Genomic DNA, 24,152 nt, shown 5'->3' with positions numbered 1-24,152 from the left:
CTTGCATTTGATTAATATTTGATTGGATGAAATCTTTTCTCATGTTACATACTCGGTTTTACTTAAATATGTGTTGTCATATTGATCGTTGGTTGAATGAAATCTCTTGTAATACCATACTTGGTATTCGAATCTAATATGATTATGTTGCCATGTTGCTTAATGATGTTATAACGAACATGTTAGGTGTTATAAGTCCATGTTACCTTTGTCAAATCATGGTTTCAAGTACTATATGTTTTGGCCAAGCATAGTAATGATGTTGTGAATTTGTTTTTCCCTTTGTTAATTGTTGAATGCCATTGTTCGTCTGTGTAAATCAAATATTCGCATGTTCTAATATTTTGAAGCCATAATGTGGGATGTATATTGTTTGTATGATTGTATGAATCTCGACATACATGATTACATGATTCATGAAAAGAACAAAGCATCATAAGTCCATGTCACATGCATTGGGTTTGTGCACTGTTTTCAAAAAAGAGTCACTAAACATTTTGTCACGACCTCATATGCTAGGACAAGGGAATGCCTTAGTGGAACTCCTCTATCCACTCTAGAGTGTGTAAAATAGAGTGGAAACCCCTATGTCGATGAAGTACAGCCGACGGGCCTCGAAAGGATTCTTTTGGAAAGGATGCTGGAGTGGAGTTGCACCTAAAGCTAGTGGGTGCCATACGGTGTAAGCGAAATAAGCGAACTGTCATAATAAGTATGTCGATGTGTAAGACGTAGTCACCTCGGTCAAGTGGACTGTTGGATGATGCGGTAACTAATGGGGAGCACATGGTGCATAGGGGAGTCGTGAGGTATCCAACCATAAGTTATAAGAATGATTAAGGCACTGAGCTCTATGATATGTTATGACATGACATGATATGACCTGATGTAACCTGGTATGACACGATATGATATGACAAGATATGATATGATAACTATCATGTACGGGGGTATGTGGCCCTAAGTTACATATCCTGACACTTCAGTCACCTTCCAATCCCAAGTGGGGCCTGAGGGCGTCGCAGTTGTAAAGATATGATGTGATAACCCGTACCTAGTTAGGTTTCATCCATATTTATTTTTCATTGCCTTAATATAATTTTAAGGCCATGAGATTAAGTCTAGTTGGATAGAGGCCTTGGACTTGTAGTTTAACATCCAAAGCCCAAGACAAAGAGCCACTCGAACCCTTACAATTCGGCCAACTAAGTGGGCTTAAGCCCAAAAACCCTAGAAGAGCCATAGGAACACTCCTAAGCCACGAGGCTTGTGCCATTTGTCACGCGTGTAAGGCCCATGAATCAGGAGGGGTAAGTCGACTAAGGGAGAGAGAGAAGAGTGTTTGGGAAGCCAAGGGATGCATTCACGCCAACCTTAGTGACAAGCCCTTTGGTTTACCACTTGTCTTTCATGCAAAAAGGCTTCTAGAAGATGAAATGATGGGATTACATAGAGAAGGCCAAAGGCCACTCGGCCAACTCACCCACACGCATACCCCATGCCATTTGGCAATTGTTTGAGTTCCAAGATGTTTTTCATGGGAAGTGGGACCTAGGGAAGACAAAAAGGGATCATTTCAAGTGATTTGCATAGGGAAGCCCAAGGGACAAAAGGGATTTTTAGATTTCCCTCACCCATCGGCTCGCTCAAGTGACTTTTCTGACATTTCGCCACTTGTCAACCATGCACTTGTAGATGAGTGTTTCTAGAAAGAAGAGAAAGTGACTTGAACGTAAAACGACTATCCTAACCCTAGACTTTCGGCCACTACACTCAAGGACACACTCATGCGCCACTTGTGACTTTAGGGTTACATAGGAAAGTCTTAGGTATTTAAAAAGGTCACCTAGGGAAGAAGCACTAGAAGATGAAAGATCTTCATGGAAAATTGAGAGGAAATGGACGGTAAGGAGACACACACACGCCTATGCCATGTCTCGCACATGCTAGATAAAGAGACCTTGTGTTCGTTTTACTCTTTTTCCCTAAGCTACATTGCACCTAGACAAGAGAAAAAGGGGTTTGGAAGACCAAGAGATTTGGCTAAGGGGGGAGGATTACACACCACATCCATGTGCCTTTTAGTCTTCCCAAAGCACGAAGGAGTCCAAGATGAGGACCTCCTTTTTCTTATTTTTTTCTTCACACTATTCACACCTTACTCGAGGAGATGATAAAATCTCCAAAGAGCTTTAGATTTCCAAATGACACACATGATTTCAAGGCTATTTCATCTTGGAATAATCTGGGATTTTTCAAAGAAGGGAAAAGCTAAAACTTTGAGGACTTACATCCTCTAGACAAATTTCTAAACACACACTACTCACATGCTTGTGACTTAGCCATGGTCACATAAACTTGAAGTGTTTCCATCTCCAAAAACCCTAGAGCCGAAGGTTGAGGCATTTCCCACAACAAGTGACGAACCCTAAAAACCTCACACACTCATGCTGATGGATTAGGGTTCAAAACCCTTGTTCTAACAAGTTATACTTTTGTTTACAGCTTGCTAGTGCTTTCTTGAAAGATTTTGTAAGTAAACACTCAACTTAGTTTGGTTAACGTGTGTATATATTTGTATAAATCTTTTCTTTGTTATTGTACTTTTGATTGTTATTCTATGCTTTACTTGGTTGAATACTCAATTATGATTTTGTATAAGATCATGATAAAGGTTATATGTTTCGGATCCATGTTGAAAATGCCATGATTAACATGCACATGTTTCAGTTTTGCTTGAGGTTATGTTGATATTTCATGTGTCATGAAGATTCAGTTATTGCAAGGTTAAGTGTTTCGAATTCATGTGATGTTGTCATGATTTTATGCTTTGATTCACTAGTATCATAACTTTTATCAATTATGCTTTAAGTGTGGAACATGTTAAAGTGAAATTTCTCCGTGTTAATATGCCTTTGTTCTTTCCACCAAGTCATATTCTTTAATGTTCATGAAGTTGTTTTTATATTTCATGTGTTATATGTTATAATGTCATGATTTGAATATGTTAGCTTGATTATCTCATGCATGGCATTTTATGTGTCACGTGTCATTTCTAGTAAGGGAGTGGCAATAGACCCTGCTAAGATTGATGTTATGACAGAATGGCAAAGGCCAACTAATGCCCATGAGATACATAGTTTCCTTAGACTAGTAGGATACTACTAGAGGTTCGTAGAAAGATTCTCTAAACTCTCTAACCCTTTTATGGCACTTGCAAGGAAGAACACCAAGTATGTTTGGAGCGAAGAATGTGAGAAAAGTTTTCAGGAGCTGAAAAAGAGATTAACCTCAGCACTTGTATTGGCTTTACCTGAACCACATATGCCTTATGAAGTTTATAGTGACGCCTCTAACATGGGTTTAGGATGTGTATCAATGTAAGAAGGAAGAGTCGTCACTTATGCTTCACAGCAACTTAAGGATCATGAACAAAATTACCCTACTCACGACTTAGAATTGGCTGCAGTAGTCTTTGCTTCGAAATATGGAGGCATTACTTGGATGGGGAAAAGTGTGAGGTATACATGGATCACAAGAGCCTCAAGTAATTATTCAGTCAGAAGAATCTAAATATGAGGCATAGAAGATGGGCTGAGACCATTAGTGATTACCAATGTGAGATTAAGTACCACCCTAGCAAAGCTAACGTTGTGGTTGAGGCTCTTAGTCGTAAGACTCAAATCAATCTGCCATCTCTATTAGCAAAAATGAGGAGCTTGTTGATTGGAGACCCATCTCGGGATGCTACCGTAGTAATGATGCAAGAAGTTGTACCCACGATGGAAGAGGGAATCTTAGAAGGTCAATGAAAGGACAACAAGCTAGAAAATCTTCGACAGAAGATTTTGAAGTCTGATGGACCGGAACATTTCACTATTGGGAGAAATGAGATGTTGTACTATAAGAAAAGAAAAGTGATTCCTAAAATCACTAAGCTGAAGGAAAGGATTCTAAGGGAAGCTCATTGTACCCCTTACACAGCTCACCCTGGCAACACAAAAAGGCATTGGACCTTGAAGAATTAGTTTTGGTGGGATGGAATCAAGAAAGATGTGACAGAGTTTGTAGCAAAATGCTCCATTTGCCAGTTGGTGAAGGCTGAATACCAAAGGCTAGCGGGAGAACTGCAACCATTGTCAATTCCAAAATGGAAATGGGAGGACGTGTCGTTGGATTTCGTGACAAGTTTACCAAGGACATCACCAAGGAAGAATTCTATATGGGACATAGTCGATAGAATAACAAAGAGTGCGCATTTTCTGCCCATAGTTAATACAAACTCTATGGATAAACTCTCTCAGATTTATGTTAAAGAGATAGTATGATTGGATGGAGTACCAAAAACCATAGTATCGGACCAAGATAAGGTTTTACTTCATGCTTTTGGCAGAGTTTACAAAAGATGTTGGGCACACAATTGAGGTTTAGCAGTGCATATGATCCATAGATTGATGGACAGACTAAGCGTACGATCCAAACTTTGGAGGACATGTTCAGAGCATGCGTTCTAGATCTAAGTGGTGATTGGGAAAATCACCTAACATTAGTGGAATTGATACAGATGACACCTTACGAGGCATTGTAAGAGAGGAAGTGTAGATCCCTATTGTATTGGGACAAAGTTAGAGAAGAGAAGATACTAGGACCCGAATACTTACAAGAGGTTCGGAAACAAGTGACCTTAATCCAAGAGAGTATGAAAGCAACCTAGAATCAACAAAAGAGTTATGCCGACAACTGACAAAGAAGTTTGGAGTTTGCAATAGGAGACTGTGTATACATCAAGGTATCGCCCATGAAAGGAGTCGTGTGATTTGGTAAAAAGGGAAAGTTAAGTCCCCAATATGTAGGACCTTATGAGGTAATGGAAAGAGTTGGTTCTATAGCCTATCAATTGGACTTACCAGCTGAGATGCAAGGAATACATGATGTATTTCATGTGTTGAATTTGAAGATAAGCTTCAAAGAAAGACAACCAGTGATAATGGAACCCGACAATATACAACTTCAGCCAAATTTATCATATGAAGAATGGCCAGTACAGATCGTTGATTGTAAGGAGCAAAAGCTAAGGAATTGGAAGATACCTTTAGTGAAAGTACTCTGGACTAACCCAGATTTTCAAGAAGCAAATTAGGAACAAGAGGATTCAATGAGGAATAAATAGCCTCACTTGTTTGTATCTTAGATCAAAACATTTGATTAAATGCACGTGTTTGTTTGAATGTATGTCTGATTTGTTAATATAAATTCTTGTCTATTCACTGTTGTTAGCTTAAATGTAGTGACGTTATATGCACCTACCATACCTTTGGAACAGGGAATGGGTCAACCAAGAAAGACTCCATGTATGTCTATTGCATCCATAGCTCAAATTAGAGAAAGATGGGAACGTAGTCGCATAAAACGATGCGAGAGACAAGACCGTATGATGGCTGCACACTGGCGGCAATTGGAAAAGTTGAGCACCATCGCACCCACATAATGGATGCAGACTCTTAAGGGAATATTTTCTTACAGAGAGCATTATCGCATGAGGAAAAACAACCCCCACAAGACCCGTAAATATGGAAGGATACCTCTGCTTGGACTAAATCAAGAAGCTGAAACAAGCCACGCTGCAGAGGCCTGTGCAAGTAGATATATCCCGTTTGAGACATCAAAAACCTTTATGGATTGGCGAGGAAGGGCAATCCGTTGAGGATACTGAGTTGACAATACAGTATAAGCTAAATGATATGAGAGTAAACATATACTATGACTTTGATTTGGATGAAAAATTTTATTTTTCACAAGATTTGGTAACAGAAGGAGCAGATGAAGTACCATCCCTATCATCATCATCTAAAGACTCGATGGGTGCAAGTAGGAGAGGTAAAAATCCCAATGTTATCTATTACAAAACTGTGGTAGATGATCATGGTGCTGATTTTGAGGATGAAATATTTTCTAAGGGAGGGAAGATGTGATAACCCGAACCTAGTTAGGTTTTGTCTATATTTATTTTTCATTGCCTTAATATTATTTTAGGGGCAATGAGATTAAGTATCGTTGGATAGAGGCCTTGGACTTGTAGTTTAACATCCAAAGCCCAAGAGAAAGAGCCATTCAAACCCCTAGAATTTAGCCAACTAAGTTGGCGTAGCCCAAAAACCCTAGAAGAGCCATAGGTACACGCCTAAGCCATGAGGCTTATGCCATTTGTTACACGTGTATGGCCCATGAATTTGGACGTGTTAGTGGGCTAAGGGGGAGAGAGAAGAGTGTTTGGGAAATCAATGGAGACATGCACGCCAACCCTAGTGACAAGCCTTTTGGTTTGCCATTTGTCTTTCATGCAAGAAGGCTTCTAGAGGACGAAATGATGGGATGACCCAGAGATGGCTAAAGGCCACTCGGCCAACTCACCCACATGCACACCCCATTCCACTTGGCAATTGTTTGTGGTTTCAAGAAGATTTTCATGGGAAGTGGTGCCTAGGGAAGATAAAAGGGATCCTTTCAAGAGATTTGCATAGGGAAGCCCAAGGGATAAAAGGGATTTTCGGATTTCCCTCACCCACATGCCTACCCAAGTGATTTTTCTAAAATTTCACCGCTTGTCAACCATGCACTAGTAGAGGAGTGTTTCTAGAAGGAAGAGGAGGGGACTTTCAGCCATTAAACTCAAGGACACACACTCATGCACTACTTGTCACTTTAGGGTTACAAAGGAAAGCCTTAGGTATTAGAAAAGGTCACCTAAGAAAGAAGCACTAGAAGATGAAAGATCTTCATGGGAAATTGAGAGGAAGTGGATGGCAAAGAGACACACACACATGCCTATGCCATGTCTAACACATGCAAGCATCACCTTTTTGAAAATGAAGAGACCTTGTGTTTCGTTTTACTCCCTAAGATACATTGTACCTGGACAAGAGAAAAAGGGGTTTGGACGACCAAGAGGTTCGGCTAAGGGGGGAGGTTTACACGCCACATCCATGTGCCTTTTAGCCTTCCCAAAGCAACCTAATGATGAAGAAGGTGAAGGGACATTCGGCCAAGGGGAATAGTCACACGCCACTTATCCTTCATGTAATGGATCACTAGCAAATAATAGGATTTTGTGGAGAGTTATATACAAAGGGGGAGGAGCCACACACCCAAGGGCTTTTCTCTTTTTCCATTTTTGGATTTTACATGCTCTCATCCTTTCCACACTCTTTTACACAACCACTCGGATTCATGTGATGTTGTCATGATTTTATGCTTTGATTCACCCTTACCATGAGTTTTATCTATTACGCTTCAAGTTTGGAACATGTTAAAGTGAAATTTCTCCATGTTAATATGCCTTTGATGTTTCAACCAAGTCATGTTCTTCTATATTCATGAAGTTGTTTTAATATTTCTTGTGTCCTATGTTATCATGCCATGATTTGAATATATTATACTTGATTATCTCATGCATGTCATTTCCTGTGTCACATGTCAAGTGTAAGAAGGAATATTTCTTAAGTCTCATGTCACAATATTATGATCTTTTAACCATAATATTGTTTATTTGTGATTTATTTGATGCTATTTTTTGGATCAAAGGGATTTGATCAAAACTAAACCATATAGGAATCAGTTTTGGTAAAAGTGTTAAAGCTGAATACTTCAAGATGGATTTTTGTGGTTTTGGCTTGATGATCCAAAGCATGTTAGTTCTTAGCTGTATGTTATGAATGTATTGGAAGTGTTTCTTTAAACTTTTGGAGTTCTTTGAGTTGTTTTAAAAAGAGATAAAACCTTGGGAATCAAGGGTTGTGCTTATGGTTTAAAAAATTGAAGCTTTTATATTGAAAAGATTTGTGATTTTTTTTAAGTCAATTTTGTTGGCTTTTCTTGTTTGTTAATTGATCATAGGATATTATTTTAGATGTTGTAATATCTCAGTTTAAGTATGAGAAATGAGGTTTAATAGAATTGCAACAAAAATCAAGGGATTTTTGGCCTGTCATGTTTGACTTAGTTGTAATGCATTCTAAATTATTCTAATTAGATATTTGGATTCCTAATGTAAATTTTGGTGAGTATTGAGTTAGAATGTGAAATCCTTAAGTTAGAGGTAAAATGGTCATTTCCCACATGTCAAGGGATAAAATGGTAATTTTACTCTAAGATAATTCTTTTATATTTCTAAATTGTTGGTGATGAGTTTTTGACGTTTAGAAATCTCTTCTTACAATTTCTCGTATTTCGTGCATTTTTATCCGCCACACAACGATCACTGGAAGTTGGCTTTTAACTTACTATCTGAGTACGATGTATGTGTGTCTGTAAGGGAATAATTGTCTATGTTCTTACGTTATTATATACGTCATGCTATGCCATGTCAGTACATGTATGTCTGTTACATATGATATTCTGTCACACAATATTTATCTGTTATACATTATATTCTATCATTCAATGTTTATCTGTTACACATTATGCTATGTCATAAAATGTTTGTCTGTTTCATGTTATGTTATGTCACGAAAGGTTTCTCTATTTTATGTTCTATCATTTCATTCATATCACGCACATGTCAAATTGTGTTACGTTAGGTCATCTGTGCTTTCATTTCATGTCACATCATGTCTCGCGTACATAGTGTGTCTCAAAAATAGTATTTTCAAATCAGTCAAGTCTGTTTAAGCTTATCACGATCCTAAATGTTAGGATAAGTAATATCCAAGTGGAACTCTATTGTTCATGTTGGAGTGTCTAAATTAGTGTGAAATCTCCTGGGTAGACAAAGTAAAGATCAATGGGCTTTGTATGGAGCCTAATGGTCACCAAGCAAAGATAGGCACTAATGCCAATGGTGCCCCCACACTTCAATTTCATGTTTATACGTGCTGGTGCTGGTGCAGATACCTGACATGAGATACGTATATTACATTTTTTATAGCTGGCTGGAGGAGGTCGACTAGGTAGCGCAGACACAATGCAAAGCTTGTAGCCTCTAAGATTCGATTTATAGATAGTATTATGGCATCCTTGGCCAAGTTGCTCGAGCTACTAGACGAACTAGCCCAGTAGATGTTTTAGTTTTTGCATGTACCTATGGATCTTTGTCTCTTATACTTTTGTGATTACAGACCTTCTGGACTTATGTTGTAATCAAGAACATCTATCACTCTAATGTTTATGTATTATGTTTCAAAATTTTTGAGATATAAGTTGATGCCCCCAACCTCCACTTTGGTTGGAACAGAGACTTGGAGTGTCGTGACATGCAACACAAAGTTACATATCCCCGTTCATGATAGTTAATATGCAATGCATTCTAGTATGCAACTAGTAGTATCCAATCATCGTTGCGAAAATAAGGGTGATAAAAATAATTTATGTCAGAATGAACTAAACATCCCAAAATATCAATTAACCAAAAATAAGTACTTCCTCACTTAAGAGGTTTTCATAAGTTCAACATAATGTGGGAATATAATCCTATAATACTGAAACTACATAATCATATTAGCTTTTGCATCTGCTCTTTGGTATGCAGAGTTAGAGCTATGAACATTAAAACCAAGTCCAACTTTTGCTCAAGATCTGGCTCATCTTTAACCATCTGTATCCAGTGGTCCATCTTTTCATCGACAGCCAATTCTGACACAACTTCTACCATTCCGGAAGAATCTGGGAGAATGATAGTGGATCCACAAGGGTGAAATTTACTTGAAATTTCAGTAAGTTAAACAACCAATTTATATAAAGACAAGATATGCATGGCAAAGGATAAACATGAGATGCATACTATGCAGAAAATTAATATTTATCTCCCATCTAGATTCCTCAATATTTTCAGAGAAAAAAACTTTGATACACATTTTCTTAAAGAGAACATTTCTCACTTTATCTTATCAAAACATAACATTTCTCGCTTTATCTTTTCAAAACATAACATTTCATCATTATTGAAGCCATCATTAACAATAACATAACGTATGGTATCATCACAGCTCCCATTATGCACTGTGAATACCTATTGGAGACCATAGTACAATTTATGTTGAAACTACGTTGTCTACAGACTCTTTTTCAATGCATTGATAACATAACATTTTATCATAACATTTCATCATAACAATTTATCATAACGTATTCATCCACTAGCATTAGCTGTCATAAATGACTTCACTTCGGCATGCTTTAAAAAGAATCAATTCGAAATCCATTGACTGTTCTTTGTCAATTCAAAGGTTACCACTCCATTATTATTCACTCCAGAGTGAACAGAAGAATTCCACTAGAATAATTTCTCATCCTAGCCTTTAGGGTCATGACAAAATCTTTTTTCATGCAATACTTGAAAATATTTTTCATAACATGTGCTGGTGAAGTATGCTTCATGTGAATATGAAAATTTAATATAATATGCTAAAATGGTGAAAATTATACATGTCATGTGAGCAAGTAAATAAATACTTGATGTATCATATAACATGATGTTCCATGCTCAAAATGATATTAATATCATATGAATGTGGCATTAATACATTAATTATAAATAAATTATGCATAAGTTAGAAGTTAACTTACAAATTTTCTGGATAATTAAAAAATTGATGTGATTGTAATAAGAGTTATTCTACGTTAGGAATTACATAACTGGGGATGAAGGCTTGAGGTTAAGGGGCCAATCTTGCTAAAAAAAGTTGAACTCATGGGGGTGTGTGGTTGAACTTGGGTTAACTAGAAACTAATGGTATGGTGTATGTGGGTCCCATTTGGAAGAATGAAATACAATTCAAAGCTTGGGCTTCATGGGTTGGGCCTTTATTGGGCCATATGAACAAGCTTTGGTTATGGTCCTAGAAGAGGGCTGACCTATGGGTCTCATGTCTAGATTTATGGGTCATATCCTTAGCGTCAAATGCCCACTAAATTTGGTCCTAATGTTGGGTATTTCTTAGATTGGGCCAATAGCCTTCACTCTTACTAAGTTAGGCCCAATAGCCTTATGTCCATTACATTGTGCCTAATATTTGGTGTCCTTTAGAAAAAGGCTTTAAGTCTTAATCTCTCAAGTTGGGCTCAAGGCTTTTGTGACACCCCTAATCCCCGCTTGGGATGGAACGGAGACTTAGAATGTTGGGACATGCAACACAAGGTTACATACCCTTATTCATAATAGTTAATATGCAATGCATCCTAGTATGCAACTAGCAGTATGTTATAATCGCAACGAAAATAAAAGGTTAAAGTGAAAAATATGCCAGAATAACTAAAACATCTCAACTTCATTAGATAATCATTATGTTCGAAATACTAAAGTAGCATAGATATACAAAGTCATATCATTCTCTTAATGTGATCTAAAGCATAAAGGACTTGGGCTATGAACATCAAAATTAAGTCCAGCTTCCTCTCCAAATCTGACTTATCTTCAATCATGCGAATCCAGTGCTCCATCAATCTCTTCCTTGTCGATTCCTGACACAACTTCTATCATTCTGAGTGGAATGATAGTGGTTCCATAAAAGGATAAGATTTATTCGAAATCTCAGTAAGTTAAACAACTAACTGACACAAAGATAAATCAATCATGAAAAATGATAAACATACAATGCATGAGATGCAGAAAATCAGTATACATGTCTCCTATCCAGAATCCTCAACATCTTTTTAAAAATATGAAGACATAGGTTTTTACTCAGTAAGTAATTTCGTCATCATTTTTGAAAAGACATAACTTCTTCATAAAAATTTCATCATAGATTTTCTTCATCATAGACTTACATCATTATCTTGATTAATAACATAACTTGTGGTAATGTCACAGTTCCCCATTTGCACTGTGAGCACCTACCGGTGACCATAGTATAACTTACGTTGAAACTACGTTGTCTATAAACTCGTTCTCAATGCGTTGGTAAATAACATAACATCATAAAAATCATAACTTGTATACCCGCTAGCGTTAGGTGTCATAATATGTTGACTTCGCTCCGGTGTTCTTTAAAGAGAACCCATTCGAAACCTGTTGACTGCTCTTCGTCAACTTAGAGGTTACCACTCTATTATTAAACAATCCAGAGTGGATAAAGGAGTTTCACCAGGATAATTCCTCATCATGGCCTTTGGGGTCGTGATAAAATATTTTTCATGGAATATTTTAGAAAATATTTTTCATGACATGTGCAAATGTAGTAAATTTCATGAAAAAAAAATGACTTTTATAAATGTAATGTGCAAAAATGGTGAAAATGTCATATGTTATATAAATATGCACTCAATGTGTCATATAACATGATAAATTATACCCAAAATGATAATTGAATAATAAATGAAACATTTATCAATAATTCATAATAAATTTATCAAGGTGTAAGTTAGAGGCCGATTTACAAACTTCCGGAAAATTTTGAAATTAGCGTTGTAGCTGCATAAATTGTGTGTATACTAAGTTAGGGTAATACTCTTGTAGATAGGTTCAAAATCAAAGGTTTCAAAAAAATTGGGTATTTATAAAAATACCCCTAAACTTTCAAAAATTGTCATTTAGGCCTTAAATTTTCACTAATTGCAAACGATCTCTAAATTTAACCAAATTTCATGGACTTCAAATTTTTAGCATTCTAAAACCATCCATGCCCTTATATTTTTAAAATTCAAAGTGAAGCTTATCCAATTAGTCTCAACCCGTGGCATGCATCATAGTTGATGTCTATGTGTATTTCAACTATTGAACCTTATGAATGCATGCATATGGGATTTTTTTTAATCATTAATGATCACTAACATCTTTAGGGAAATTATGAAGTCTAAACCTTAATTAATCAAGTTCATCCAAACACTTAATCAAAGCTAAGAAATCCTTAATCACCAATATGCTTAAAACCGATTCATGCTTGATGATCAAAACAAGATAGATTTAAAACCTATCATGACATGTTTCTAATCACAAAAATAACCTTCCATAATCATGTTAGGATAATGATAGATCATATCAAATCATGCTTAGGACATGTCATAGCTAAATTTCCAATTAAAAACATTTAATCATTCAAACCTTCCTTTTATTGACTCGATTTTGCATTAAGCATCATAACCTTCTTAAAACTCAATCAAATTTCGTACCAACACTTGGAAACAAAGCTTGAAATGCTAGCTGAGATCAAAAGGAAGAAAACTTACAAATTTTGTGGCCTTCCAAGTACTCTAGACTGCCTTACACAAGAACACTAAAAAACTCACCAAAACTCAACTCGTTTTGCACTCTTTTGATCTCTAAGAGGGGGAAATGCTCTCAAGGCTCAAGATAATACCTAGAACTATGGTGTGGGTGAAATGGGAAGGGGAGAGAAGTATTTATAGGTGGCCAAGGGGTGAGGGACGTTGGCTTAGGTGCTTGGTGATTGGATGAAGTGGGAGGTGCTCAAATCTGGAAAATTTCCAGATTTGCTTGCATGAGCTTAGGTTACTTGTACAAAATGAAATAGTGCCCTAAACCATCATCATTTCCTCTCCACAGTAGCTGCAAGGGTCTTGTAGATTACTCCAGGTCTTGGGGCATCATTTGGATGGCAGAAGATCCCTCAAACCACCCTTGAAAACATGTGGATGAAGGTGGTTTTGTGGTGGCAGAAAATCAATTCAATTTTGGATCTTTTTGGGCAGCAAAAATGAGTCAAAATCCTTCATGATGGTCATGAGACTTCTTAGTGATTGGGTGGAGAAGGAGGTGGAGTGGGGTGGTAATTCAAACCATGGCAGGAGGCTGGCTCAAATTCAATTCAAATGGTTCATACACAAACTAGACCAAGGTGCATCCGGTTTGGTTCTTTGAGTTGGTTGATGCAAGCAATTTTATCCAAAGCTCAAACTGAGTTTGGGAGGGTCTCATAAGGTGTTTAAGGACTATATTACCCTTGAGGATAAATCACAAAAATGTTGGGCCCAGGGGCAAAACAGTCCAAGCATTATAAAGAGCAATGCACAAACCCGATTGAAGCATGGTTTGGGCTTGTTATGTAATTTTTCTTAATGACATGTAATATGGTTTAGTTAGGGTATTAACATGGTTTAATCATGGTTTAAGAGAGTATTAATTCACGAAAATTTGAAGTAAAAAGTTTAAGAAAAGATTAAGCATGATTAAGCTTCAAAGCATAGCTTAAAGTGTACTAACCTCAAGTATGATGGTTAATGGCCATAGCCAATTTTCAAAACTTGATTTGAGTACTTTGAATGTGATTTGGGTTTAAGGAAACCAATAGTATGGTATATTGGGCCTTTGGTCTTTGAATGGTAAAATGAGTCCAAACATGACTTTGGGCCATATGGGCTTGAAAAGGGACAAGGGTCCTCCAATCTACACCAAAAGCCTTATGTCTTCCTATACGTGGGCCAAGACTAGCCTTAATTTCTTAAAAGTGCTTCAAGGTTTTCTTGGGCTAGGCCCATGAATGCACTTGGGTCCTAAAAAGCCTCACCAAAATTACTAATAGGCTTGCCTTTCTAATCCTTAGCTCATTAACACTAAGTACTAACATTAATGCTAATCTCACTATCAACCTTAATGAAAGTGATTAACCCAAAAATAAAAGCCTAATCTAGAGTACCTTAGGGTTAATCAAAAGTTAATTAATCGGGGTGTTACAACTTTTAACATCTATCCTTAGCCCATCTCATCCTTAGTAAACTAGGGTCTTAAATAAAACACTCTTAGGCCTTCTCTAAATCCATCCTTGACCTAATTGCCTAACCCATCAATATGCCATGTGTCCTTCTTCTATTGGCCTCCTAGCATTTATCCTCAAATTACTAAAGCTTTAATAATTCTACTAAAGCCAAAGTATATGGCCCTTTTTACCAACTCAAGTTCCAAAAATGAGTTCACTCACAAATCGTCTAACTCCTAATTAACTAGGATCATGGCTCCTAAGATCAAAGCCCATGGGTTTTTAAGTGGGATGTTGCAATATATCTCATTTGGTGTATAGTATTGCTAAAAGAAAATTTTCGCGACGAATATTGCATATTGTTACAGGCATGTTAGGTGCACTGCATCTTTAATTGTCATGGACAGGGATAGGTAACCTTATGTTGCATCAATCGACAGTTCATAGTCTGTCTGATCCCAAGCAGGATCTGGGGGTGTCACAATATTGAAGTATTTTACGATCTCGAAAGTGAAATGAATACTATACTGTAGGACTCTCCTCAATCATGGTTCTAATTTCTAATTGACTAAAAAAGTGATCTTCGATCTCAGTCGTCCACGCGTCCGCTATACTAAAGAATGGTAGAGATCGAATGGACTGATAGGACAAGGCGTACACATCCCTATAACTTGCCTTGAAACTAAGCACACAGTTTGTTTCCTTTTAAAAATTACCCACCTGGCATTGGGTTTTACTTCTAAGGTTAGACGTATGGCCAGCAGATCTGTATTCCTTATTTCCCATGCACTTATATTCAGATGTCACCATTGGAGCATGGGTCTTTCTATGTCACTTGCCACCATCTAAGCTTCTTCATATTATCTCAGAGCGCTCTCAACTCCATACTATGCTTTCCATTGCCTGTTGCTTGTCTTATGTATGGTCAACACGTCCTTTGCTCACTAGGTGTAGGGTGTGAACTTCTTTAGTTGCCTTGTTCTCTTTGTGTTGCTTGTATTGGCCTTGCCCACCATAATGCGTTGCTTGCCTTAATTTTTTCTCAGTTGCACATTGCTCGCCTGTCTTCCTTCTTCTCACTGGCATTTTTCCAGAGTGTGGGGATTCCTTCCCTCAATTCGCCACAATTCTCACAATAATTAAAGTTGGTCTTTGTACTAACATATAAGGCTTTATGCTGCGGGCTCTTTAATGGGCATGAGCCCTGTTGTTGGGCTAAGTTCAAATTTGCTTTCAAAAAGTAGAAACCCTAATTCTAGTATAATCATAACTTTCCTAAATTAGGAACTTGAAGATTTCGCAATGTCGTAGCAAGTTAAGGCATTTCATGGATAGATCAAATCCATGTACATGTTATTTATTTATGTAATTATAAATTTAAATATTTTCCCAAAAAATATATGTTTATATTTTGTTTGGTGCAAGATGTATTGCTTATTAAGTTTTTGACTTAATTTTGTATGTTTTTATGTTTTAAGCACCCGGATAAGAATCTTTATGAGAATGGAGCTGCAGTACAGGACTTCGCCTAGGGGCAAAGACTCGTACAGTTTATGACATGCTTAATTTTATGGTTTTTAGTTTTGATAAGTTACTTTTGCTAAGTACATGAGAATTTATTGATGTTAATAAATACTTCCACATACTCTTTTTATATCTCATATTTTAATAAAGAATGATTTGATTTATTTTATGCCGTCTCTTATACTTGGTGCTTTATTAAGAAGAAGAATTTTTAAAGACGAGGTTAATAGCATTTCGGGTCCCCTAGTTTCTAAAAATGATGTTACTCTTAACCCTAGGTTGACGATGTGTTATAGGCCAGTTGCTTGAACTTTTTTATATATTTCATTAGATGTCTCCCGTTAGTTTTATGCAAAAGAAACCAGTTCCCTAAATTTTTTCAGATGGTTTTTTTTTTTTTTTAATTTCAGGTAGCTTATTTTATTTTTTTTCAGAATCAAATTTTATTTTTCTTTAGCAATGCAGAGAAGCATAAGGTGTATTTTTAATTTTTTGGATATAAAATTCACTACTCTTCGTGCCAATATGAAGTTGCGATTTAGATAGTGAGTTGAAATAAAAGTGAAAAGTTAAAAAAATACTGTTAGAATATTATTTGTAAAATATTATTATTATTTTACGATTTAAAAAAATTAAATTATTTATAATATTTTATATAAAAACTTAAAAAGATTATAATAATAAAATAAAACTCTTTCACCATCAAAAAAAGGCCTAAACCATAGGTCACGGGAACGAAGGAAAAAAATATTGAAAATAATCACAGTAAAGAGAGAGACGGTGGAAGGTGCATGTTAAGGAAGTCTTGTTTTGTTTTGTTTTTTTTTTTTAAATGTAATTCTCACTTTTAAAATCTTATTCCGAAGTTTGGTGGGGTTTTGCGGGACGAGACAACCAACCAGTTGTTGCGGCTCTTTGAAGAGAGAGAGAACAAAATATTGGAGTGAAAGAGACGGCGACTGCTATGGAGATGGGATCTCAGTGTCACCAGCAGAATCACAACTTCCACCACTACTACTAACATCAACATTTCCATTTCCCATTCATTTCACTTCTTCTGTTTCAGGTATACCATCTCTTTTTATTACCATTTCCCCCCGTCCCTAAAGATTCTACTCTGTGGACCTTTTAATTCTTCATTTTTCTGCATAGATCTTCCCCATTGCCATGCTTTTTTAGTCGAAATGATGATCTGGGTATGTATTTATTCGTTGATTTGGTCTTTGGCAATCTCTGTATGAGAATTAGTCTGGATTATATATATGAGTCATTATTTTTTGCTTTATAGTATGTTTGGTTGCCGAGGAAAATGTAAAATAAAGGAATTGATGCTAATTTCTGGTCAGCGATCAACTTTCGTCGTTTATGCTTTTCAGATCCAAAGGAAGCTTAAGTCCTATCTCAGATCTCCTTCGTATCTTGATTTTGGGTCACAATGACGTTATGGAATTGCTTTTTTAATCTTACTCTTTGATAGATAGATAGATAGATAGAGGTCTGTAGATGTTATGGTTAAAACCCTTCCTAATATAGAAGATCTTGTTCCGTATTTATATCTCTTTGAAGTTAGGGTAATTTTATTTGTGACAGTGTGCTTGGTTTGCCAGAAAATATGCGAAAATGACACATAAGTGAAGTTCTGAATTTTCTCGGTTCATGATTGGCAAAAAAAAGGAACCCAAAACCTCCGTTTAAGTGAGCTCTAAGGCCTTGGCATTTTGCTTATTGTAGTAGCGCTTTAACTTCCTTATTTTGTTGATGTAATGTGCCCTCCTTGTCTGATTTAGGATTGAAGTTTTGTTGTAGATGGTGAATTTCTATAAACTATATGGTTCTTCAGTTCCAAATCTTGTTTAGATCCGACATATTCTGATAAATTTATTTAAATTTTGGCTAATACTTATTTTCATTTCCAAAAAAGGGGATTTGTTTTTAGGTACCTCAGTAAGTGGATACAAGTAGATTAATAAATAAAAAAGGTTTTTTGTTATGCCATGTTTTTATTATCTTGCTTCCTACATGGCTCCTTGGGTTAAGCTTGAATATTAATTTTGAAGCTTTCTGGTTTTGAAAACCAATTTCATGACTGTGCAGCTTGATAGGGGAGATTTTGAAACTGGTTTTAAAACTTTTTATTAAAACGCAATCAGAAATGGAAAAAATAGGGGGTGAATCCATCCCTTCTTTGCCAGCCACTAGACTGGGGAGAGGGTGGATGTATGTATCTGCCCAACCCCTTCATTGTGTACCCCATGTGCTGGGGGAGAGGTGCTGAGGGGAGATGGATCTAGGCAAGAGGCAAGGGAATTGGTCATCGAGGGGACCTATATTTTCTAGCTTTTCTTTTTTCTGCTTTTGGATACGTGGAGATTGTATCCTTTGGACACGTGGCAAAACTCTAGTGGATGCAAAGTTTCAAGGAATATTGCCTTTACTCAAGGAAAAAAAATTTGCTCCCAATTATGCATCCAAATGTGTTTACATCTTTTTCCAGAACCATTTTTGGAACTAACGCATCCAAATGCCATTCTCTCTATCTCTCTCTCTCTTTTTTTTTTTTTTTTTGTATTGAAAATAGGTGAAAATGAAAACAAGACCCAAACCAAAAAAAGTGATATGTTCCAAACGAGCTCTGGTCTCTCGAAAGACCAACTTTTTTGAGGGTTTTTAATTTAATCTCATATCTGCTCTCTTTATACAATAATTGGCTGCTCAGTAATTTGGCTTGTTGACTTACTTGTATCTGCTGTTTTAATTGAGCTGACTGCTCTCTGGTATTAGTTGACTTAGTTGTTCTACTTTATGAGTGTTCCTACCAAGATATGGAGTAAATTTATGTTTGGAGGTTTCGATTCTTATTTAATGCTGGTTTACTTATTTTTTTTGTAAGTAAAAAGGATGCTTGTTTACATATTAATATCAACCGATTTCATCTGATGTTATTGTTAACTTTCTCTGAATTAAATCTTTGCAGAATGTTATTTATTGTGTCAATATGCTTTTTGTGCAATTGGAGAATAGTGTACTTTGGCCCTTTGTCTCATTAAATTCATGTACGATGCTTAGTTCCTAAACAATTTCTAAATTTTATTGCTAACAGTCTGTATTTTTTCTTTTATTATTTGCAGTAAGAATTCAAATATCAACTCAGTTTCTGGTAGTAGTTTTCTGTGCAGTTTCTTTTGGGTTCTCTTAGAAGAGATTGATGGGTTCCAGATTCCCATCTCATCAACTGAGCAATGGCCTCTATGTCTCTGGCCGGCCTGAGCAGCCAAAAGAAAGGACTCCAACAATGAGTTCAACTGCTATGCCCTATACTGGTGGCGATATCAAGAAGTCGGGAGAACTGGGTAAAATGTTTGATATCCCCATGGATGGCTCTAAGTCTAGGAAATCCGGACAGTTAAATAATGCTCCTTCAAGGACTGGATCTTTTGGAGGTGCTGCCACACATTCAGGACCTATTACATCTAGCACAGCAACTCGGGCTGGGTACACATCAGGTCCAGTATCTTCAGGTATGTCTGGTTCAACATCCATGAAGAAATCAAATTCTGGGCCACTTAATAAGCATGGCGATCCTCTGAAGAAGTCATCTGGTCCCCAATCTGGTGGAGTGACACGCCAAAATTCTGGCCCCATCCCACCAGTTCTTCCTGCGACAGGTCTTATTACATCTGGGCCCATCTCTTCTGGACCGTTAAATTCATCTGGGGCTCCAAGAAAGGTTTCTGGTCCTTTAGATTCAATGGGATCTATCAAAATACATGGTTCCTCTGTTGCTCACAACCCTGCCGTGACCACTCTTGGCCAAGATGATGAATATTCCTTCAGAAGAAATTTCCCAAAGCCAATACTGTGGTCTGTAATTCTGATATTTGTGATGGGGTTCATTGCTGGTGGTTTTATTCTTGGAGCAGTCCACAATGCCATTCTGCTTATTGTTGTAACAATTCTTTTCGGCACTGTTGCTGCATTATTCATTTGGAATACTTGCTGGGGAAGAAGAGCCATCACAGGTTTCATTTCTCGTCATCCTGACGCTGAACTGAGAACTGCAAAAAGTGGGCAATATGTGAAGGTTTCTGGGGTACACAACTTAAGAATCCAATCTGATATTTTACATCTCTGTCTTCTGTGCTTTGCTGCCTCCCTTTTGAGATCGATGCATATATGAATGAAAGAAGAAATAACTATAAAGGTTCAGAGTAGGTGCCTTTAGACTTGGTGAGACTGAGTGTGGGGATATATATCAACATGATAGGCATGGTAACAGAATTCTTACAAAGAATCTTCACCCTTTCATGTTGAGAGATATAGAACAATAAATTTGAAAAATCTAGAAGTTAATTATGCATTGACAGATGTCCAAAGAGGAAAATAAATCGGGACGTTACAAGATGTATTGAAAGAATAATAAATCAATATTTTTAATTTCAGTATATTTGTCTTTGGGTGTACACATGCCTTCTGTGAAGAGAGGGAAAGAGTTGAGAAAGTCTTAAACACATGTTATCAACAGGTTGGCTGCAGAAATGTGATTTTTTAGTGGATATTATGATGAACATGATTTTAAGGCTTGGTAAGTTTTTGTTTCGAGGTAGTTTGAAAAAGTTTGATGTCTTGTTTTCTTCTTCCTGAAGGTGGTTACCTGTGGTAATGTACCACTTGAGTCATCCTTCCGGAAAGTTCCTAGATGTGTCTATACATCTACCAGTTTATACGAGTATCGAGGATGGGATTCTAAGCCAGCCAATTCTACACATCGTCGTTTTACATGGGGACTCAGATCATCTGAGGTGAGTAACTGATATACTTTTACATCCATAGTTGCCATCAGTTGTTCAGAAAGGGTTGAACCGTTTTGTTACCTTTTCATGATATTTCTAGAGGCATTTTCTCTCTCTTTTTTTTTTTTTTCTTTTTCTGTGTTAGGTGGGTATGTAATAAATAATTTTTATTTGAATCTGGTTTATAATAATACCAAATAACCCCTAGGGGTTGGCTCAAGTGGTAAAGGCCTTGGGCGTGGGGGTATGCTCTCTCTCGGTCTAAGGTTCAAATCCCCTTGGGTGCAAACAATTTCTAGGGGCCATCGGATTGGAAGATTTTTCTATTGAATTACCCAAGGTGCACTTGAGGGAAACTCCTTGCCGAGGGCCTGTGCACCCCCAGGATTAGTCGGGATGCTGTTCCTGGACACCTGGTGCCAAAAAAAAATAATAATAATACCAAATAAAAAAATATATTTGGTTAATAACCCTGTAGTTTGCTGTTCTTCCTGGTTGGACGCCATTTTCATATCTGGACAACTTGTTGCCTTTTCGAAGCTGTAAATATATTCTTTTCAGCATTTGAGTATTTAGAGTGGAAAAGCGAGTTTGATGCTTATACATAAACCAGGGATTGTACTTCTATTTGTTAACCACATGTCGATTCCTATCCGATTCGAATTTACCTTGCTAAAAAACACAGAATGGCAATCTTCATTTTTACAAATCATAAATTAAAAGGTCTATGCAGCGGGTTACACCTCACCTTGTCCTGTACCCACGGGGGCTGCTGGGACCGGGGCTGTTACACCTTGCCCTTTAGCCTTTTAAATGTTATGTTTGGTCTCATTATGATTCTGTTGATTGATGCTTGCAGGTGAGACTTGTCATTTTCAAATGGATACCTTCTGTTCACTGAGAATGTGCAGAGGTGTTCCCAACATATTTCAATTTTTAAATATTTTTTCTGTTTGTACTGTTTGCCAGAGGCATGTCGTCGACTTCTACATCTCTGACTTTCAGTCTGGATTGAGAGCATTGGTCAAGACTGGCTATGGTGCGAGGGTGACTCCTTACGTTGATGACTCTGTTGTTATTGATGTTAACCCAGAAAACAAAGACTTATCTCCTGAGTTTGTACGATGGTTGGGAGAGAGGAACCTTTCAAGTGATGATCGTGTAATGCAATTGAAAGAAGGGTAGGCTCTTTTACGAATTGAATTCGCCTTAGTTACTTTCTGATGGAAAATGCTAATAGCAGGTCTGCTTTTATCCTTTTCCTTTCCTTTTATCATCCCATTTGGCGGGAGGGGGCAACTGGGTTGGCATCAAGGGTAGTCCAATTTATTAACATATAATTTCTACTTCATGACTGGATAAGTGAAGACCACCTGCCCTTATTCTAATAACTCGGATAGAAAGAAGTGTGTGACAGTCAATCAGTGCCACAGAATCTTATAAAACTATTGCTGATATCTTGTAGGTACATCAAAGAAGGCAGCACGGTTAGTGTGATGGGCGTTGTTCAGAGAAATGACAATGTGCTTATGATTGTGCCTCCACCTGAGCCATTTACGACCGGATGCCAATGGGCCCAGTGTATCTTCCCAGCTAGCCTTGAGGGTATTGTTTTAAGATTTGAAGATACATCAAAAATTGATGTCATACCTGTTTAGGCCATCACTCTTTTGTGAAATATCTGAACCGATGTTGATGGTGGTGATGGTGATATTTGTAGTCAAACAGTGGTTGTAAGTGTGTTGATGCAGATGACATGGTGCTTCTTCTCTTTTTTCCAATTTGTTTTTTCTTCTCTCTCTCACTCTCTCTCTCTCTCTCTTTTCTCCCAACCTTTAGCTTGGTATATAGCTTCTAGGTATATTTCATTCCATTTTTTTTTTCCTAGGGTTTGAAAGCTTTTGTAATGGGTGTGGCTTGATGTAGTGAGAAATCTTACTTGTTTGATCAGACTGCGGTTATGTTAAAGAAAGAAAAATGTTTTTGAGTCATGATTTGATGAGTGATGGTTTTTCATTGACTACAAAGGAAGGGGATTTCACTGGGTTTCTTGGCTCCCCTTGGTTATTATTATTGCTGTTATTCTTTTATCGTGGTATCTATCTTGAAGTGTTTTGCTGATTTGTTTTCCCTACTGTTTGGTGAATGAGCTTCACACTTTGATCACTTTCGAGCTGTTTTTGATATGTTGAGAACGGAGCGTCTGATCATCAATTAGAAGAAGTGTAGCGGATTGAAATGAGAGTGGCAAGGAAGAGACCAAGCAAGAGGCATTCTATTCTATACTTGTGAGAATCCTTGTTCCACATTCCTCTACAAGAAAAAGAGCAGATCGATTTGACAAAGAGAAGGTGCTATCGAGTGGGACATGAAACTTTGATCGAGATGGATGCTCTTGTGTCAGTTACTAGTCCACATCCGACCCCCTCCCAACCATCACTTTCTTCAGAGTATCAATCCTAGTGGTCGTCCTCTTTCAGATCGAAATCCAGAAAGAGTTCCACAACCCCTTTCGTGATATGTAGTTGGTAGTAGCCCTACCATAGATCCAATTTGAGAAGTATCTTACGCTTATTGATTAGGGAGAAGAAGTCTGCAATCAAAGTGGATACTTGTTCTTGATGGTTAGGTTACCTTGTTGAGTGTGAAAAGTAAAAGCAAAAGGTATACTAATAAAAAGTAATTCGAGTTGGTGGAGCAGGGGCCTAATGAAGTAGAACTGGGGGTCGCGCAGCTTGCTTGATCCATCCTTTCTTTCCTTTCAACCTTATTAGCGTTAGTAGGTAGGATGGACTGGTAAATTTTCCCCCAGTTGTTTATGTAGTTGCTTGTAATTTTCTTTGATTTTGATTCTGTCTTCACAACTTCTGTAACTTTCCTTGGTTTTGTTGTGTCAACTAATGGTGTGCATGCAGATCATTCAAAGATAGATGCGGTCTTGGAGTGGCCCAAACCTAAGACCTTGCATGATGTCAGGAGTTTCCATGGATTGGCATCTTTCTACCGTCGGTTCATTAGAAACTTCAGCACTTTGATTGTCCCTATCACAGAGTGTCTCAAAGGGGTGTGACTTCTAGTGATTTGAGGAGGCAAAGACCAGTTTTCAACTGGTCAAGTAGAAGATAACAGAGACACTAGTCTTAGCACTTCCAGATTTTGATTAGGTGTTCGAAGTCAATTGTGATGTATTTGG

The 24,152-nt window shown here is 37.2% G+C and overlaps 1 protein-coding gene across 3 annotated transcripts; it reads left to right on the top strand.

Annotated features, from left to right (window-relative positions):
- The first annotated feature begins 17,022 nt into the window (after positions 1–17,022).
- LOC121256668 (uncharacterized membrane protein At1g16860-like) lies at positions 17,023–22,950 on the top strand. Of its 3 annotated transcripts, none has more exons than XM_041157531.1 (5): positions 17,023–17,235; positions 19,346–20,259; positions 20,813–20,968; positions 21,929–22,140; positions 22,425–22,950. In XM_041157531.1, the coding sequence occupies exons 2-5, from the start codon at positions 19,375–19,377 to the stop codon at positions 22,615–22,617; spliced, it is 1,446 nt and encodes a 481-aa protein (XP_041013465.1). In that variant the 5' UTR covers positions 17,023–17,235; positions 19,346–19,374; the 3' UTR covers positions 22,618–22,950. The 3 variants fall into 3 exon arrangements, with proteins under 3 accessions (XP_041013465.1, XP_041013458.1, XP_041013472.1); XM_041157524.1 differs by having other exon boundaries at positions 17,024–17,235; positions 19,334–20,259; XM_041157538.1 differs by having other exon boundaries at positions 17,227–17,365; positions 19,334–20,259.
- Positions 22,951–24,152: the final 1,202 nt, after the last annotated feature.

The sequence above is a fragment of the Juglans microcarpa x Juglans regia genome, chromosome 1D (assembly GCF_004785595.1).
Source record: "Juglans microcarpa x Juglans regia isolate MS1-56 chromosome 1D, Jm3101_v1.0, whole genome shotgun sequence".
Taxonomy (NCBI): domain Eukaryota; kingdom Viridiplantae; phylum Streptophyta; class Magnoliopsida; order Fagales; family Juglandaceae; genus Juglans; species Juglans microcarpa x Juglans regia.
This window is presented reverse-complemented; position numbering and strand designations above follow the sequence as displayed.

Excerpts from the sequence above, each read along its gene's own strand:
- LOC121256668 (XM_041157531.1), top strand. The coding sequence starts at position 19,375 with ATGGGTTCCAGATTCCCATCTCATCAACTGAGCAATGGCCTCTATGTC. Across the intron at positions 20,969-21,928 it reads GGGGACTCAGATCATCTGAG|AGGCATGTCGTCGACTTCTA; the intron begins GTGAGTAACTGA and ends ACTGTTTGCCAG. Across the intron at positions 22,141-22,424 it reads GTAATGCAATTGAAAGAAGG|GTACATCAAAGAAGGCAGCA; the intron begins GTAGGCTCTTTT and ends GATATCTTGTAG.